General features: G+C 47.7%; 2 protein-coding genes across 3 annotated transcripts in view; one reads left to right on the top strand and one right to left on the bottom strand.

The window, feature by feature from the left end:
• Positions 1 to 19,083, top strand: part of DVL1 (dishevelled segment polarity protein 1) — a 135,659-nt gene extending 116,576 nt beyond the window's left edge. The window contains exons 16-17 of one of the 2 annotated variants that reach the window (XR_014158745.1): positions 16,580 to 16,808; positions 17,565 to 19,083. The gene's annotated coding sequence lies outside the window, so the exon portion shown is untranslated. Of the gene's footprint in view, positions 1 to 16,579 lie in introns of both variants that reach the window. The other variant, XR_014158746.1, reaches the window with a different exon arrangement.
• On the bottom strand, positions 201 to 16,581 carry TAS1R3 (taste 1 receptor member 3). Its single transcript, XM_081870913.1, has 6 exons — positions 14,731 to 16,581; positions 9,592 to 9,892; positions 5,983 to 6,762; positions 4,764 to 4,967; positions 3,804 to 3,924; positions 201 to 2,308 (listed from the first exon to the last, which is right to left on the bottom strand). Exons 1-6 carry the CDS (start codon positions 14,907 to 14,909, stop codon positions 1,377 to 1,379), a joined length of 2,517 nt encoding a protein of 838 aa, XP_081727039.1. The 5' UTR covers positions 14,910 to 16,581; the 3' UTR covers positions 201 to 1,376.
• Positions 19,084 to 19,170: the final 87 nt, after the last annotated feature.

The following is a 19,170-nucleotide window of genomic DNA, read 5'->3' as shown; positions in this document are numbered from 1 at the left end:
CCTGACACTGATGAATGGGAATTTTAACTCTTCTGCACCCCTATGCAGAAGTTCCCATGCGTGTGTCCCAATGCATAATGGCCACACCTCCAATGTCACACCTGTTGACTAGTCTCGCCCATTAGTAGCCTTGTGTGATGTATGAGCAGTGATGGGGTGTGTAGCTACTTGACACAGTCCTGATTAGGTATAAAGACAACTTCTTTTTAAAATATGTTTTTTATTTGCAAATGTAACAGAAAGAGGTAAAAAAACACTGCCAGCAGACATTAACAGTAAGACTATCCCACCAATCCCAGTTTAAATGTATAAATCAATAAGACAGTCCATATGTCCAAATAAACATCTTAAACTAGATTTGACGAATGTAAGCTGCATGTAGGGAGACCTCAGCACGGAGCAGTGGATGCAGGAATGTTTGTCCTTGCAATCTTAAAAAAAAACCAACCTCCAATGATGTCTTACTCAGAGTAGACCCATTGAAATTAATGCACCTAGGTTTGCCGTGCCCATTGATTTCAGTGGGTCCCCTCTGAGTAAGTCCAGTGTTGGAAACAACCCTTAATCTGTTGGCCACCATAAGGTCTCCACCTCCATTGTCAATCCATTAGTCTCCACGTTACAGGGATATAATTCAAGAGGCTTTTTCCTGCAACATGGACAATAACTTCTAACTAGACAGAAGACACCACTAAGCAAGGCCCAAATTATATGCTTCAAAAGAAGATTTCATTGCCAGCATCTATCTGAAGCAGGCAACTCCTTTATGTAAAGGCACTAGGTTAAAGGTATACCTTAAACATCGTTTTCGTTGGGTTTGAAGCAATCTGTTTCAAATCTAACGAAATGCCACGCATAGATGCTAAGGCTGTTTCCCATTCGCGGAGCAGAATAGGACAGGGTTGGAGACAACTGTGAGTAAGCCACCTCTGTGAGACGTATATAGGTTCCAGTCCCACATTGCATGAGTGTTCTGCAATGATCCCCTGGGGCTAAGAAAGGGAGAGGAGGCAGTTTTGTTGTTTGTGGATGCTTTCCCATCTCTAACTCTGGCTTGCCAACCCTGAGCAGGAGGACTAGAATGCAAGGCCTCTCTAATGAGTCTATCCCATCAAGACGAATCTGTATCTACGTCCAACCCAACAAAATAAAAACACACACCAATAAAAGCTTCTATACTAGGGCAGCGATACAAGTCGCACTGTTAACCCCATCAAAGTAGAGACTTCCCTTCCTGCTTCAGAGACTTCTGCTTGGGTTGTCTCCGACCAAGTCCTCCTCAAAGTAGACCCATTGAAACGACCAGGCCTAAGTTAGCCATGCCCTTAACTACAGCAGGTTTCCTGTGTGGGTAGGACTAGCATCGGCTTCGACACCTACTTTTTGGGGTCGTTTTCCTGTGGCGCCTCTTTGGCGTAATCTTGGAAATAGTCCACTGTGTTCCAGTCCGGCTTGAAACGCAGGATGTAGCACTTGGGGAGGTAATAAGCCGCGAGCAGCCCTGTAGCACACAGGAGCATGGCACTCACCTGCACGGCGGGCTGGTACTCTAGCCCCACGGTGGCGTAGGTGGGGACGAAGAAGATCAAGGCGATGAAGTAAGCGAGCATGGCGAAGGTGATGCTGCGGGCGATGTTGTACTTCTTGGGAGACGTCTGCACCATGAAGGTGCAGAGGAACGAAGTGAAGGCCAGGAGGCTGTTGTTCCCATGCATGATGGCGAAGGCAGCCCAGGACTTTATCCTGCACTGGATGAGGACTTGGGTGGGCAAGAGCTTGTAGTTCTTGCCCGGAGTGGACGGGTTGACATAGACGTACCCAAGGCAGAGGGTGCTTTCACCCAGAAAGCACAAGGCCACGATGGCCCACGGCCGCCTCTGGATCAGGTTGTGCAGGAAACCGCGGCGGCTGCTTGCAAAGTCGTTCACCAGCATGATCTGGAGGGCCTTGGCCGTGATGGTGGAGAAGCAAGGGTTGAGGCACAAGGCGAAGGAGGGTTGCTGCATCAGGCAGACGGTCGGGCTGGGCTTGCCGATGTAGAGGCCACAGCTGAGGCACATCAGGGCCAAGCAGAGGAGGCCCACGAGGCACATGGCTCCCCCGGCGGCCTGCACCACAGGGGTGTGGAGGTTCCTCAGAAACAGGGACCCCGAGAAGCAGGTGAGAGTCCCCGCGAATATCAGCAAGGCTACCAAGATGATGGCCAGAGGCTCGGACCAGAACAGATACTTTTCGCTGCGGTCGTAACACCGTGTGCTGCGTGCAGGGGACCACTGTTCTGTGGGGCAGGCAGTGCAGGTTGTGTCCTCTGTAAAAGAGCAGGGAGGCAGCTGTGCATTTTGCAAGCGAGGGGGTGTCCTCCTGGGGAAGGGCCAGAGTGCCTGGCTTTCATGCAACAGCTCCCAGATTGCATTTGCATCCTCTCTAGGTAGAGTCGGGTGAGACTCCTGCTTGAAACCCCGGAGTGCTGATCCAGTCAGGGTAAAAGTAAAGGGACCCCTGACCATTAGGTCCAGTCGTGGCCAGCTCTGAAGTTGTGGCGCTTATCTCGCTTTATTGGCCGAGGGAGCCGGTGTACAGCTCCGGGTCATGTGGCCAGCATGACTAAGCTGCTTCTGGCGAACCAGAGCAGTGCACCGAAACACCATTTACCTTCCCGCTGGATTGGTACCTAGTTATCTACTTGCACTTTGATGTGCTTTCGAACTGCTGGGTTGGCAGGAGCAGGGACCAAGCAACGGGAGCTCACCCCGTCGCAGGGATTCAAACCACCGACCTTCTGATCAGCAAGCCCTAGGCTCTGTGGTTTAATCCACAGGGCCACCCACGTCCCACTCCAGTCAGGGTAGACTAAGCTAAAAGAGCCAATGGTCTGACTCTATATAATACAGCTTTCTCTGTACCAATATTTTAAGAGGAGGGTTGTAACTCAGTGGTAGAGAACTGGCTTTGCATGCAGAAGGTCCCAGGTTCAAGCCTTGGCATCGCCACATAGCCCTGGGAAAGGTCCCTTGTCTAAAATCCTGGGCAGCTGCTGCCAGTCGGTGTAGATAGTACAGAATCAGATGGAGCCAATGGTCTGGCTCTGTACATGCAGCTTCCTATGGTGGTGAAACCATTTTATCCAGGTGGGGAGTGAAATTTTAACTGGAGTCAAGTTTTTGGTTTCATGGAAAGCATCTATTTTGACTAGTAGCAGTGGTTTTGGTGAGAAAGATACGTATTTAATACAACCTTATTTTTTTACCGAAAACTTGAGCAGATTAATGCAGAAGTGGGGTGGAGCCGACTCAGGAATGAACAAACATGGAACTGACACAGATCAGGAATAAACTGAGCTGTCCACCCTCATCTCCTCTCACCAAGAGCTGCTGTCCCTGTATACAGTGACTGTAGCTAGGAATGTAAAGAAGGAATAAATTTCTCTTCCAACCCATTTACATCAGATGCAAGGCTGTTTCTGTTCTGCTGCAGTTCTGCTTGCAACACAAATGATTGTGTCTCATATCCCTGTCTGCTGTGGCAGAATTTTACTTAACCAATGGATGTCATGATTGATTACATAATGAATTATGTTGTTCCACATCATTCATTTCAATGCAAAGGGGGCATTGCCAATTACGTACCGTTTGCAGACCAAAAACAACAAGCAAATACCAATAGAATCTGCTGGATTGATTTCCGTTCTGGATACGGGGTGGATAAATGAACACCAGCAATTGCTGCTCATATATCTGTCAGAATTCTCTGCGATCTCTGAGTGTGACGCAGGGAAGTCACCCCAAGGCCCCAATCCTTCTCACCTGGAGAACTGCAATAAGTGCCGCTCTCGCAGTCAATGCAGTCGTAGCAGCAGAGGTGGAAGCCCTTCATCCGACGGATCTGCCCAGCCTGACATGTTGTAAGGCACTCAGAGATGGGAGCCTAAGCAAAAGGGAGAGCAACCAATGTTAGCATTAAATGTCTACCTCCTGCAAAGCTATCTTCTTTTCCTTCTCTCTTGCTGTTCCTTTTGCTCATCTTTCACCCTTGTTCTCTGCTAGCTCCTTATACCATTCCTTCTCCCCTCCATCTTCCTGCTCCCCCTACTTGGGGGAAAGGCCATAGCTCAGTAGTAGAGCATCTGCTTTGCATACAAAAAGGCCCCAGCTTCAACCCCCAGGGAGGACTCAGAACAACTCGGGTCTGAAATCCTGGATCAAAGAATCACAGAGTTGGATGGGATCCCAAGAATCATCTGGTCCAACTATCCACAACACGTGAATCTTTCATCCAATGTGGGGTTCGAACCCACAACCTTAAGACCTTAAGGTCTGTCACTGCCAGTCAGTGCAGACAAATACTGAACGTTTCTGGCTCAGTATAGGACAGCTTCCTGTGTTCCTTTGTCTGGACAAATTAATTGTATCTGGCCTGCATGCACACCACAAATTTAAATCACACACACACCCCAAATAAGAATCCTGGGAACTGTCATTAGTTATGAGTGCTGGGAATTGTAGCTGAGTTTCTTATGGGTGCTGAGGGGTAAGCTACCATTTCCAGAATTATTGGGGGAGTGGGGATCGTGTTTTAAATACATGTTGGGCGCACTGCCTTAGCATATCTAGCTTGTTGCCTTGGAGGAATGGCAGGATACAACTTTGAGAAACAAATAGATCAGACAGATAATTAGTGTGGGGACATTTGTGGGTGGGAAGCAAGCAAAGAGATCACTCACTTTACTGTACTCCTTTGTTGCATTCCTCCCCCTCTCTCTTTACCTTTCCATCCTCTGTGTGAAACTGGACCAAGGATGTATTGATGTTCAGTTTTGTGTTGAAGTTCCCGAGGGTGATGTGCTCAATCCCACTGTCCTGCCACCTCCAGCCAATGACCTCATAGCCGAGGTTGATGCTGCCGTAGTCTTCGAAATGGTGCAGCTGGTTGGAGATGTTGAAATGGACGTCTTTCAGTTTGTCCAGCAGCTGGATGGAAGGAAAAGGTGGCTGTGGGTGGGTCCTGTGCTAACTCCCGTGTCCCCCCACCCTTGGACCCCTAATCCCATGTCCCCTTGCCTGGACTAACCACTTCTCTGCAAGGCTGGCCCTACTGTTAGCCAAAGCAAGGCAGCCATATCAGGTGGCAAAGCGTGGCAGGACAAAGCTGTATGTGCCACTCAGCCTGCCTTGTGGCTCTTAAACTGCCTTGCTGTTGTCGGGTGTGCTTGAGGGCATTAACCCATTGCCAGGAAGATTTTAGGGCAGGTTGGGGGACCTCTGGCCCTTGGGCCTAATTAAGCAAACCCGTTCCCTGTTTGATCCAAAGGTTGTTTTGGCCAAGTCATGTAATGGACAGCAGCCGGTGCAGAATTTGGCAGCCAGGTTGCTCACCAGAGCAAGACAGTTTGAGCATATGATGCCAATCGAGGCCCAACTGCACCAGCTGCCAGTCAGTTTCTGGATGCCAATTCAAGGTGCTGGTTTTGACCTATAAAGTCTTGAAAGGCTCAGGACCTCAATACCTCAAGGACCGCATCTCCCCATATGAACCAATCTGATTCTGTGATCACAGTATGACGCCCTTCTCCATCTGTCCCCTTGTGCACAGGAGGTCTGGAGGGTGGCAGCATGAGAATGGGCCTTTTCAGTGGTGGCTCCCTGCTTGTGGAATGCTCCCCCCAGGGAGGCTTGCCTGGCACCATCATCTCCTGTCTTTAGGCACCAGGCAAAAACATTTGTTTTCTTCCAGGCTTTTGACTTTTAACGATCTGCGGCCTATTTCAGAGGGTGGGATGTTTTAATACTGGCTTTTGAAAATATGAATGTGTTTGAGATTGTTTGGTTATAAGCTGGTGTTAATGCATGTGCTAGTTATTGTTGTTAAGTTGTTTTGTGTTACTAAAAAGTATAATAAATAATAAGAATTTCAAACCACGCGAGCGAAAACAGGTCACCAGGCCAGTATTATCAGTCGATGGGCAGCTGACTGCATCTCGCCTACCTTCCAAGATTTGATGTTACCCTTATGACACGTCCCTCTCTGGGAGCACAGCAAGTTGTGGAGTGCGTGAGCTACACTGTACACTGCGGTGTAGACAGCGTACGTCTGCCGGTGCTTGAGCACCGCGGTGATGTTTCGGCGAGAGATGTAGTTGCATTGCCAGCATTGCGGTCCCAGGACATCGGAGTCCATCTTGTCCACTTCCTCCTGGGATGTGTTGCAGAAGCCGTCCTCTTGGGTCAGCTCTAAAAGTCTGTAGACGTACTCCTCGAAGCCAGGGACTGTCCCCCCCTTTATGACGAAGCCGATGACAGTCCCAATGGCTTGGATCTTGTCCACAGAGGTGACCACGTCGGACATCACCCAGGCTTCGGTGGCCAACCACACCTTCTGGCTCAGCCCCAGCTCCAAGCACAGCTTGAAGAAAGCCCGGACAGGCCGGTCGCTGGCGAAGAGGACGATGACGTTGACTTTGGACTCGTTGATCGACTGGATTGTCTGCCTCATCTTCACTTGGAGGCTCGGGTTGGACACGTCGGCTGGGATCAGCCCCTCGAAGGCGATGCAGATCTCTTTGCTGGCCACCATGGATGACAAGAGGCTGAGGCCTCCACGGCCATATTCATCATTGCTGCCAATGACCGTGATCCAATTCCACTTGAAAGCCTGCAGGAGCTGGACCATGGCTTCCAGCTGTCTCTTGTCGCTGGGCACAGTCCGCAAGAAAGAGGGATACAGCTCCTCGTTGTTCAGGGCCTCCATGGTGGCTCCATAGCTGATCTGAAGGCCACAATCGTACCAATGTTTAATTTATGTAGTGACTTTGCAGGCCGCCATTCCAAAGAGACCAACTCCCCATGGCTGCTTACAGCAGTGGTGGCCAAACTTGGCCCTCCAGCTGTTTTGGGACTACAGTTCCCATCATCCCTGACCACTGGTCCTGTTAGATAGGGATGATGGGAGTTGTAGTCCCAAAACAGCTGGAGTGCCAAGTTTGGCCATCACTGGCTTACAGCAATTAAAAACCACATTGAATGTCAAGCAATACCCTATTAATGAGCTGTGTCCAATCATACTACATGGAGGAGACCCATTGAAGTTAATGGACATGACAAACTGAGATCCATTAATTCATTCCAATGGGTCTGCTCTAAAGCAGAAGTTGGTTGGGTATAACACATTAGTGCATTTCCCGTCATGTAATCTGGACCCAGCTAAGCTGGTGCCCTCAATATATTTGGGGCCGCAATTCCCATCAGTTGGGGTGGGAGTGTTCGGAAGGTTTGTGTCAGGGTTAGTGAGATAAAGTAGGATCAGTGTTGTTATTGTTTAGGGATAAATGGCGAGGGAGGATTTAGCTTGGGTATATTTAGAAGGGTAGAGTTTACATGGACCAAAGTCCATGTCTAAGTCATGTCTAAGAAAGTGCATAACTGAAACCATGTGCTTTTGTACACAGAATAGTGGCAAAGCTTCTTATTACTCTTTTTATCAATGAAATCATTACATCATGGGAGTTGCAGTCCAAAATGTCTGGAGGGTCCCTGTCTGGGGAAGGCTGTTTTAATTCAGTTGCACCAGTTGGCCATTCCAACAAAAATAAAGGCCCCTATGCCTTCTACAGCCTGCTGAAACCACATGAAGGAGAGGACTAAGCAGATGTATGAATAAGTACGGCCCCTGACAAGGCGTTGGCACTCTTGGAGGTTTGGATTTGTGTGGGCCCAGGGTGAGGAACCTGTCCCCTCCTTCCCAATGTTGTGGGACTCCCAAAGGAAGGAAGGAAGGAAGGAAGGAAGGAAGGAAGGAAGGAAGGAAGGGGGAGGCACAGTTGAGTTGACTACCAAAAGAACTCACGGAGTTCATAATGTCTCACCCCAAGATAGGAACAAGTGAATCATGTTAATTTCACTTTCATTCTGTTTCTCTTCCCCACACCCAAGCTTAATTTCAGTTCTCCACATTTCCACATCCATTTAATTTTTTAAAAAAATCTTCATGAAAATTCATAAGCATTTTAGTTTGCATTTTTCATAACGAAGGTTATCTTTGGATGCAGTTTTGCCTCGTACACAAATTTTTGCAAAGCCCGTTCCCCTAATAGAATGCTATTTTCACTAATTTATGCATTCTTATGTACACTTGATCCTAGCACATGCACTTTTGCACTTACTGCTTACCTGGAGAACTCGATTGCAACATTTGTTCCAAGTGTGTATTGCAATAGGTGGCTGTGTTTCAGTCTGAGCAGTCGGATCACATTTCCCTCCCAGCCCAACTCCAAGATAAGTGGGTATGAAAGTTCAGCCTGGGGGTTTGCACCGATGCCAGACCTATGCAAAGTTAGACCCACTGCAATTAATGCATATGGTTAACTTAGCTCCATTAATTCTAATGGGTCTACCCAGATCCAAGATTTTGAAACCTTTGTTGATGTATGGAAGTGGGAATACCATGGATGAAACAGTGCAGTTTGTTTTGCAGGCCACTAACAACTTTGTTAAGTTTAGTTAACTTTGTTTAGTTACGTTTTGTTAAGTTAAGTTTGTAAGGGACGCGGGTGGCGCTGTGGGTTAAACTACAGAGCCTAGGACTTGCCGATCAGAAGGTCGGCAGTTCGAATCCCCACGACGGGGTGAGCTCCCGTTGCTTGGTCCCTGCTCCTGCCAACCTAGCAGTTCGAAAGCACGTCAAAGTGCAAGTAGATAAATAGGTACCGCTCCGGCGGGAAGGTAAACAGCATGTCCGTGCGCTGCTCTGGTTCGCCAGAAGTGGCTTAGTCATGCTGGCCACATGACCCGGAAGCTGTACGCCGGCTCCCTCGGCCAATAAAGTGAGATGAGCGCCGCAATCCCAGAGTTGGTCACGACTGGACCTAATGGTCAGGGGTCCCTTTACCTTAACAACTTTGTGACACATAAAGTGGCTCTTTTTGCACTGGCTGCAGGAAAGATTGGACAGAGAGATCTAGAGAACATTGCTTTAAATTATTCTGGGGACTCTGAGGTTTAATCTGAAGTTGGGATAGCTGATGGTACTTCTGATTTTTCTTGTTTTCTATTACTGATGTTCGCTATATTATTGCTATGTTGGTATCTGGGTGAACTTTAATGCAGTGTTTCTCAAATTTGGGTTGGACTATAATGCACATCACCCCTGACCAACGGTCCTGCTAGCTAGGGATTATGGGAGTTGTAGTCCAACAACAGCTGGGCACCCGAGTTTGAAAAATGCTGCTTTGACCTAATCGTCATGTCCTTTGGCTAGAACAAATAAACCTATTGAATGAATGAGTAGGCCTTATTTGGAGACAACCCTGAAACACGGAATAGGTGCGTTTCACTGGTGCCTTCTCGGTAGTGGCGCCTGCCCTGTGGAACGCCCTCCCTTCAGATGTGAAGGAAATAAACAGCTATCTTCTCTTTAAAAGACCTCTGAAGGCAGCCCTGTTTAGGGAAGTTTTTAATATTTAATGCTGTATTGTTTTTAACACTTGATTGGAAGCTGCCCAGAGTGGCTGGGGAAACTCAGCCAGATGGGCGGGGTATAAATAAATAATAATAATTATTATTCTCACGAGGGTGTCATTTGCTCTTACGGTTATTCTACCTGTGGGATCAGGAAGAAGCCGAACAGCTTGGCTGTCACCGAAGAGAGCATTGAGTCGTGAGGCCCGATGACAGCCGTCACCCGGGTCTTGTAGTCCGTGTAGTTGCAAAGGATCCCGATGCTGTTTGTGCCTGCTCTGGACAGGAAGAGCAGGCTGGGCTGGAGGGTGACCACCGGTTCCATGCAGGTGTCGTAGATATCATAGCCAAGGCGGATCCCTGGCAGCAGCGTGGTGGAGTTGTTGATCTCCTCAATGGCAATCTTCATCCCAAGGGCCCAGACCAGACCGGCAGCATAAAGCCTGGGAGACAGAGGACAGAACAGGGGAGATGGCGGTCTCTCTATTGGCAACATGCAGGGTTGAGTGCCAGTCTCTCACATAACCCAAACTGCACCACCCCCATGCAAAGAGGTGTCAGAGGCTTGGGGGGGAACCCCAAAGTGCGCAGAAGTACAGAAGTGCTCATTGGAGGAGGGGAGAGACCCCCGAAGGAGGCAACATCCCCGCTCCCCCAACACATGTGCAACAACCAATTGAGCAGGGAACGCTGTTAACCTGCCGAGGTTTAATAAAACTGGGGGAAGTGCGTGAAACAGTGTCCTGGAAGACAGCCTAGGTGGCTGGCTGGAACCCTGATCAGGAGCACACTGGCTTGCCTTTAGAAGCTCCCCTGAGTGGGCTCCTGATTGCAGGAAGGTGCACAAAAACATGCCTGGGAGCTTCAGGGGTGGCCCTGCCCCAGCACAATTTATGCCCTTCTGCTTTTGGCCGAGGAGGCAAATAGGGATGTTAGCTTGAGATAACTGATGGATGGCAAGCTACTGGTCCCCTCTTTTCCCCATTCGGCAGTGGAAGAGTCTCTCTCAGGAGGTTGAGGACTCTCCCCCCTTGCAGGTTTTCAAGCAGAGGACGGGTGGCCATCTTTCTATGGATGCTTTAGCTGAGATTCCTGCAGTGCCGGGGGTTGGACTAGATGAGCCTTGGGTTCCCTTCCAACTCTAAGATTCTATCCTCCCGCCACTACCCGTGACCCCCTAAAGTGCCTCTCTCCAGAGTGACTAGGGACCCATCCAGGGCCTTCTCAGTGATGGCTCTGACCTGGTAGAATTCTCTGTCCCATGAGACCAGGGCCCTGCAGGATTTAACTTCCTTCCGCAGGGCCTGTAAGACAGAGCTATTCCGCCTGGCTTTCAATTTGAACTTAGCCTGATCTTTTATTCCCCTTCCTTCCCTCCCCCTCCCCTTTTTATGAAGATTACCCGCTCTGGGATCTCACAGCTAATTCTCCCCTGGTCTCCCCGCTGGCCCAAATAGGACTAATTCGGGGGGGCCGCTAGGGGCGCCTTGAAAGATGGCGGATATTAACATCTATCCAGCCCACACGAGGTAATTCGAGGCTGATTATGGGGAGTAAATCAGTCTCCCTAACATCTTTCCAGGGGGGAGAGATGCAGTTATCACCTGCAGTTGCCGTAAATCACCCCCGAGTTCAGAAGAAGGAGGGGGTGAGGCACTGGGTGTAAACCCTTGGCAGATCTCGGAACTCCTCTGAAGCTACTTTCAGGAGCGAAACGAGTTGCGTTACTTAAAAGGAAAAATTTGGTGAAAGATAACTCACATGCTTCAAGAGAGGCAGGAGGTTTTTATCTGCTAACAACTTTACCACCGAAATGAAGAAGACTGAGACGGAAGATTAATCAAAGCACTACAGACAAGCTGGTATGTGGATTGCAGTGCAACGGAACTTAAAGGGGGGGGGGATGACTTTTTATCTCTTTTCCCTCTATGTGATTACTAATAACCCTCCCTCTGAGAGGATCTGTCACAGCAACTAATTGGCAAATGGTACTGAATATGAACTGTGTGGGAATGATATAAATTTCCTGTAATGGATTTAGAAAGAAGGGCTCTCTCTGTGACGCAGTTAAAATGGAGACTGGATACGAGACCTGTGTTGCAGGAGGTTTTGGTCTTGGGGGAGGGCGAGCCGAAGATTTATTTCTTTCGATGAGATTGTGAACTGGAAGGGGCAGCCCTCCTGGAAAAAGGCTAATTTACGATGCAACAGGTCGGGAAAGCTAAAGAGCGAGCTTTAGACTGTATTTCATCTGAATGACAAGATGGCGCTTGCTTGCTCGAGCGGAAATGCCTGGATTACTGGGATTTACGAGAGAGCATTATAAAGTCCACACAGAAATACAAATAAGACTGTTTTCCCCCCCAACCCACTTGCGGAGTAATTCGGAGGCGAAGGAAAAGGAAAATGTGCAACGACAAGGATTGAGGAGACTGAAAATATCATTCTTAACATGAAGGCAGCAGAAAACAGTTGAGGATTGGACTCCTGCCGATCGAGAAGCATGGGTACCCCCCACAAAAAGAATTTATAATTTGGCAAATAATTGGATTATATATGTATTCTTACAATTTGGACTAATTGGTTTGATATGTTTAATTTGGTAATATGAAACTTAATAAAAATTATTGGGGGGGGGGGAATAGGACTAATTCAGCCAGCTAGCCCTGGTGATCACCTAATGTTTATTGGGTGGATTTCCCCCCTAAATTGATTTTTGAATTCTGAATTTATTATTATTCACGTTTTATACTGTATTTTTATGCTGGGTTTTTTTTTGCTGCATCAATTAAGTATTTTAAATTTGTTGTTAGCCGCCCTAAGCCCGGTTTTCTGAACCAGGAAGGGCGGGGTATAAATTAAAAAAATATTTATTTATTTATTTAACAATGTGGGTTGGGGACACAGATATGGGTAGGCGGAAGGGGTTGATTGTTTTTAAATAGGCACTGTATATTTATTTACTGAATTTATACCTCGCCTTTCTTTCTAAAGAGCTCAAGGTGGAGTCCATGGTTCACCCCTCCCTTCCCCAATTAATCCTCACAACAACCCAGGGAAGTAGGTCAGGCCAAGAGGCAGCAACTGCCCCAGGGACACACCCAGCGAGTTTCATGCCTGAGCTGGGACATGAACTCTCGTTTCCCAGGTCCTAGTCCAGCACTTTAATCTCTACAGCACACTGGCTGTCTCTGAAGGCTTTTTGGTTTACATCCACTTTTAATCATTCTATTTGAGGCTGGTCAGAGCTCTTAAGCATAACTGAATTGCTGCTCCTTTTCTTCCTGTCCTGTATTACATAGGCTGGATGGTTACATGGGAGCTGGTTGAAGTTAAATCCTTCGAAGACAGAGGTCCTTTGGCTGGGTCGGGATGATATGGGATTGGGGGGGCAACTCCCATCTCTTGCAGGGGGTGCAATTAGTGCCAACACCGTCCGTTAAGAGTTTGGGTGTAATCTTCGACACCTCCCTTTCCATGGAGGGGCAGATCGCAGCTATAACAAAGGTGGCATTTTTTCATCTCCGCCAAGCTAAGCAGTTGGCTCCTTACCTCTCTTGCCCTGACCTAGCCACTGTGATCCATACGACGATCACCTCCAGACTTTATTATTGTAACTCACTCTACGTGGGGCTGCCCTTGAGACTGACCCAAAAACTCCAGCGGGTGCAGAATGCCGTGGCAAGACTTCTTACAGGGTCCTCACCGTGGGATCACATTCACCCGGTGCTATACCATCTGCACTGGCTCCCGGTGGAGTACAGGATCAGGTTCAAGGTGCTGGTTTTAACCCTTAAAGCCCCATACGACGTAGGACCCTCGTACCTACGGGACCGCTTCTCCTGTTATGTCCCACGGAGGACCTTACGGTCTTCGAACAAAAACATATTGGAGATCCCGGGCCACAGGGAGGTTAAGCTGGCCTCAACCAGAGCCAGGGCTTTTTTGGCCGTGGCCCCGATCTGGTGGAACGCTCTGTCACAAGAGACTAGGGACTTGACATCTTTCCGCAGGGCCTGCAAGACAGAGCTGTTCCACCAGGCCTTTGGCCAAGGCACAGCCCTTTGGTAATCCTCACAGAACTCTAGCCCAATGGTTGCCCATTAATTTGATTTTGAATTGATTTAGAATGAGTTGATTTTAGAATGCATTTTAATTGATTGGGGTTTTATGTAAATTGTGTTACTTTTATTGTTGTTAGCCGCTCTGAGCCCGGCTTCGGCTGGGAAGGGCGGGATATAAATAAATTATTATTATTATTATTATTATTATTATTATTATTATTATTATTATTATTATTATTACCATAGAGCAGTAGAGTTGGCAGGGACCTGTTTAGTCCAAGCTCTTGCAATGCAGGAATCTGTTCCGCTGTTGGTTCCTCGACTGAACTGTTGCTGCTGTAAAATTTGTGCTGTATTACAATCCATGATGCGAATGACCTTGCCAACTTTTGTTTTGTTTTTTTTTAACCTTTCAGGGCACCCTGCCCTCCCGAGGCAGCTTACAAGACCCTTAAAACACATGCAAATAACGTTTCAGAGAACAGCAAAAACCTAAATGTATAAACGTGGGGGGGGGGGGATTCCCAGCTTAAGAAAGCGACTCCCATTCCCAGTCTTTGCTTTTAGTATGACATTGAAGAACAAAGTTAAAAATGATTCTGATACAGGGAAAGAAATCAACTTAAAAGGCTCATTGAAAAAAAAGGAAAAGTCTTCAAGAAGGTCTTGTTGACACTTGCATTTTGAATAATTTTACTTTAAAAAGCTGGCTAGTTAATTGGGGACAGCATTCAAATCTACTCCATAGTTTCCCGTTGACAATTAATCTGACATTCTTTCAGCCCTGAGGGTGCATAGGGGTGACTTGCCACGGGCTGGGGGTGGCCAGAGACAAAAGGGAGTGGAGCAATGGAAGTACCGTGTTTTTTTGCTCTATAAGACTCACTTTTTCCCTCCTAAAAGTAAGGGGAAATGTGTGTGCGTCTTATGGAGCAAAAGCAAGCTGCGCAGCTATCACAGAAGCCAGAACAGCAAGAGGAATTGCTGCTTTCACTGCGCAGCGATCCCCCTTGCTGTTCTGGCTTCTGAGACTCAGAATATTTTTTTCTTATTTTCCTCCTCCAAAAATTAGGTGCATCTTGTGGTCTGGTGCATCTTATAGAGCGAAAAATACTGTAACTCTTCATTCAGTTAAGTCCAGCCACACACAAGACAGGGGTTTCTGCATCGCCACCTCCCCAACCATCGCTATGTCCTTTCCATTTTTGCTGCCTTACCTCTCACAGTTGTAAATGTCAGGCAGGGTCCGTTCCGTCACGTTGGAGGTGAGCACCGTGAAAGGGAACAAGCCGCCCAATATGTAGTCTCCGGGTCTTCTAAACTGGGAAGACATGCAGTGATAGCTCTGGGCCCAGGCCCAATCCAGACCGAAGCTGAGCAGGAAGAAAACAGACATGTCTCTCGGCTGTTTCTGAGACTGGTCTGCGTGTGGACAGCCTAACTTTGAACGAGGCAGGAGAGCCCCTTGGAAAGCCAAACGTTTTGTTCAATAAAATTTACAGCAGGTGGGAAGCATCCTGAGAGAATTTGTTTAGCAAAGTACACACTGCATGAGCAGTGTAGGTGTGGAAGAAGCCATAGTTAGCCACCCGTGCTAACCAAATCTTCTGCGGCATTCTGTTGAGTTGGGCCCCTCTGCAATCTGGCCCTCCCTGCCACGAGGGATTTATTCAAACAGGGTGGTCTTGAGAGGTTCCTGATTTTTTGCAAGCAGGTGCTGGGCTTTCCTCACTTTTGGATTGACGCGTTCCCAAAGCAAAGGAAGGATTGAACTCTGATTAATAATACACACAGAGGCTTGAACCAGCAAGACTCTGGGAAAGGTGCGTATAATAATCTGTGCCTCCCTCTCCACCCCTCGGCCCAGGTCGTTTTATTCACAAAATAACTTTTACAGAGTGTTCGTAAGAACCAATCAGATTTCTTCTGAGCATTTCAACAAACCCCACATGGGGACAAAGTTAAACTACCAAAACTAATTAAGCATGGGGTAAATAAAACAGAACTACAAAGGAGTGCATCTGGCAACCCTGGGAGGTGATAAACAAGCAATATACATATAAGAATGATGGCCAGGAAGACAGCGATCATTATCACCTTCATGTGAAACCAGATTAACATCCTGGGATTAACATATCAGAAAAGCTACATCAAAGAAACTGCCCACTGTCTTTGACGACCCAGGATGCCTGCCTGGTGAAGCAACTGGCAGTGTATGTGACTGGTCATGAAAGATAAATGGAACAGTAGAGGAAATGGCCAGAGATGCAGAGGGCTGTGGGATTTGATCAGAAATTATTGTCAATATATCAAACCCAATGCATTCATAGTGGACACAATGGCTTGATGCATATTTTATAATTCCTCATAGAATCCCACCTGACCCCACACTCTGGATATTTGCATTCCTACATTGGATCAAACAACTTTCGGAACCGCTGTTGGGGAAAGGTTGGGTACTGGTCCCAGATTTGGGGGTGGGCCTCGATGCCACCCATAGAGAACCCCATGCGCTCTCTGTCTCTCTCTCTCTCCCCCAGCTGTTGACATGCCAACCCTTCCTCTGCCTGTGCCTCAGGGCCTGGTCTGCGCTGCACCACAGGGCTAAGGGAGTAAAACAAACCACAGTCCCTGGTTCAGAGGCAACACTAAACCAAGGCTTGTGGTTTGTTGCTTTTGCTCGCTGGCAGGGAGCTAGCTCTGTGTTTGCAACAAACCATTAGTTATGGTTTACCACTGGCGGGGTGGGGAACCTCAAGCCTGGAGGCTGAATGCGGCCCTCCAGGCCTCTCTACCTGGCCCTTGGATCTCTCCCAAGGCCACATCCTTCAGTGGCCCTGCTTCACATCCTCCACAAGTGTATTTGCCTGGCTGGAGTGCATTCTTGGCCTCTAGTGTGCCTGGACGGAGGATAATAATAGGTGTGCGTGCAGAAACTATCCTAATTCTTTTGCCCCTGGCTCAGAAGGAAATGTGGCCCTTGGCATCCAAAAGGTTCCCCAACCCTTTCCTGGGAGGGAGCAAGGTGTTGTGCCAAGGTTTACTGCTCCTTCACTCCCACTTTAGGAAACTGCCTTTATACAGAGTCAGACCCCAGGTTCACCTGGTTCAGGATTGTCTACACTGACCAGCAGTGGCTCTCCAGGGCTTCAGACTGAGGGTCCTTCCCAGCCCCACCTGGAGATGCCAGGGATTGAACTGGGACTTTGCACATGCAAGGCAGATGCTCTGTCGCTGACCTATGGCCCCTCTCATGTCATGGCAACAGGCATCAGCATTGATATACCCGTGTCAGGTGATAACGCTGTGTTTGTTTCCTGCCACGCTGCCATTCCACCACCATCTGAAAGTCTGTGGTGGTTGTTTGTGGTCTGTGTCCCCCCACTGCTATTGCCCCGGCTGTGGGGCCATGAATTAAGGTCCTAATGGTGCTGCTGCCATTAGCAACTGTTTGCTACTGGGGTGTGGGGAGGTTATGATTTAGGGAGAGGCTTTTGGGTCTCATTAAGGGCCTTCTGCTGCATAAGAGATCTGCATTGGCTCCCAGTACGTTTCCAAGCACAATTCAAAGTGTTGGTGCTGACCTTTAAAGCCCTAAACGGCCTCGGTCCTGTATACCTGAAGAAGTGTCTCCATCTCCATTGTTCAGCCCTGACACTGAGATCCAGTGCCGAGGGCCTTCTGGTGGTTCCCTCATTGTGAGAAGTGAGGTTACAGGGGGCCTTCTCAGTAGTGGCGCCTGCCCTGTGAAACGCCCTTCCTTCAGATGTGAAGGAAATAAGCAGCTGTCTTCTCCTTAAAAGACATCTGAAGGCAGCCCTGTTTAGGTAAGTTTTTAATATTTGATGCTGTATTATTTTTAACACTTGATTGGAAGCCACCCAGAGTGGCTGGGGAGATTCAGCCAGATGGGCAGGTATAAATAAATTATTATTATTATTATTATTATTATTATTATTATTATTATTATATTATTATTATTATTATTATTATTATTATTATTATTATTATTATTATTATTATTATTATTCGAGCACCTTGTTCATGGCAGAACCGTGAAAAATTCCTATGTGGCCATCAGGACTGAAATTGAGGACACCACCATGTATACACAGGACAGATGATTATTTCAACCCAAGCAATATAAGAGGTAAATACATATCTATATCGACAAATCACAGTGCATGCATGGAGTAAACAGTGCCATAAGTGCAAATACTTTCATTGCGCCCCCACATCTGCCCCCCACCACAAAGGCATTGATAGTTTAGAAATCATACGAGGCAGGAAACATGAGAGCACCATAGATACATGACTCATTTGTATCCAGAAAGGAATCTTAACATAACAGCATATTGTGATTCAGAAATAATAATAATACCACTTTAAAAACACAGGTATGATTGATTTGTAACACGAAAGGAATCTTAACATAACAGCGTATCACGGCCCCCAAATAATAACGCCACGTTTAAAACACAGGTATGATTGTCTTCAAGCCAAAGGCGTGGTCAACAGCCTTATGCAAGTTCGAAACTCACAGTGACTTTAAAAAAAACAAAAAGCTTTTCTAAGTGAACAGTCTTGTTGTGAAAGAGAATGACAGGGAAAGAAGAGGTGTGAAGATAGTTCAGGAGTTCGGTTTCATCAGGGGTGGGGATTCAGTGGTTCTCCAGATATGTTTCATTCACTTATTTAGAAGTTGTGTATATACCACTCAAAACAAAACAAAACTTCTAGGTGGCTTGCACAAGACACTGACATTTGGGGGGGTCCAGAGGTCCCCCACCCTTACTAGGGAGATTGTTCCCACTTCCAGCATGCAAAAGATTGTTGATTTCCGGATTGTAGCAGTGTGCAATATCTTTGCCTTCCCCTGTGTGTATGGAAGGAGATTCCGCTCCCTCCCCACTTTGAATTCTTATTTGTCCCTGCATACCCCCACAGTGCTGTCCCTCAGCTGGGTATACTAAATGCTCAGCAACATGCCTGGCTGGTGACTGATGAAAGGACCCTGTTTTTGCACCCATTGCCCCTATCCCAAACCCCACAGGCTGTTAATGCTCAAGAGTGGGAGGAGTCTGGGTAGAGGGAGTCACAGGCTAGTAGGGATCTGCATGTGATGCCCTCACATCGTGTTTGTGGGTGTATTACCTGGATCTGTGTGTGGAAGGGAGGGCTCAATAGAACCCCAGGCATCCTGAAGGGATCATGGCAACCCTGAGCAATCTTGCCCCTAAAGTCTTCCCCTTGTCACATGGTCACTGAAACAGGTATATACATCAGTCCACTGCAAAAGTCCCCCTTTCCCCTTTAAAGCTTAATTCGATCTGAAGGGTGGAGGGGATACAGTTACACCTTGATTAAACAAAACCAGGGTTGATTGGCAGAGAGCACAAGTGAGGCCAGGGAGACCCCTGCTTCCAGACCCTCATGCATCCCCCTGTGATTAAGTACATTCATTGCTCATGCAATTTTACCTCCCGTACACATCGGGGAAGACTGTAGCTTTAAAAACCATGTGATGAAACGGTGGCGAGCCTTCGGCCCTCCAGATGTTGCTAGGCTCCCATCAGCCCCCCCAGCTAGCACAGCCAAATGGCCAGGAATGATGGGAGCTGGAGTCCAGCTACATCTGGAAGGCTGACAGGTTCCTC

The sequence above is a fragment of the Podarcis erhardii genome (assembly GCF_964252035.2).
Source record: "Podarcis erhardii genome assembly, chromosome: 7".
Taxonomy (NCBI): Eukaryota; Metazoa; Chordata; class Lepidosauria; order Squamata; family Lacertidae; genus Podarcis; species Podarcis erhardii.
Note: the sequence above shows the minus strand (reverse complement) of the source record. Positions and strands in the feature narration are given on the sequence as shown.

Excerpts from the sequence above, each read along its gene's own strand:
- TAS1R3 (XM_081870913.1), bottom strand. The coding sequence starts at position 14,909 with ATGTCTGTTTTCTTCCTGCTCAGCTTCGGTCTGGATTGGGCCTGGGCC. Across the intron at positions 6,763-9,591 it reads GCTTCTTCCTGATCCCACAG|ATCAGCTATGGAGCCACCAT; the intron begins GTAGAATAACCG and ends TGTGGCCTTCAG. Across the intron at positions 2,309-3,803 it reads CACTTATTGCAGTTCTCCAG|AGGACACAACCTGCACTGCC; the intron begins GTGAGAAGGATT and ends GCTCTTTTACAG.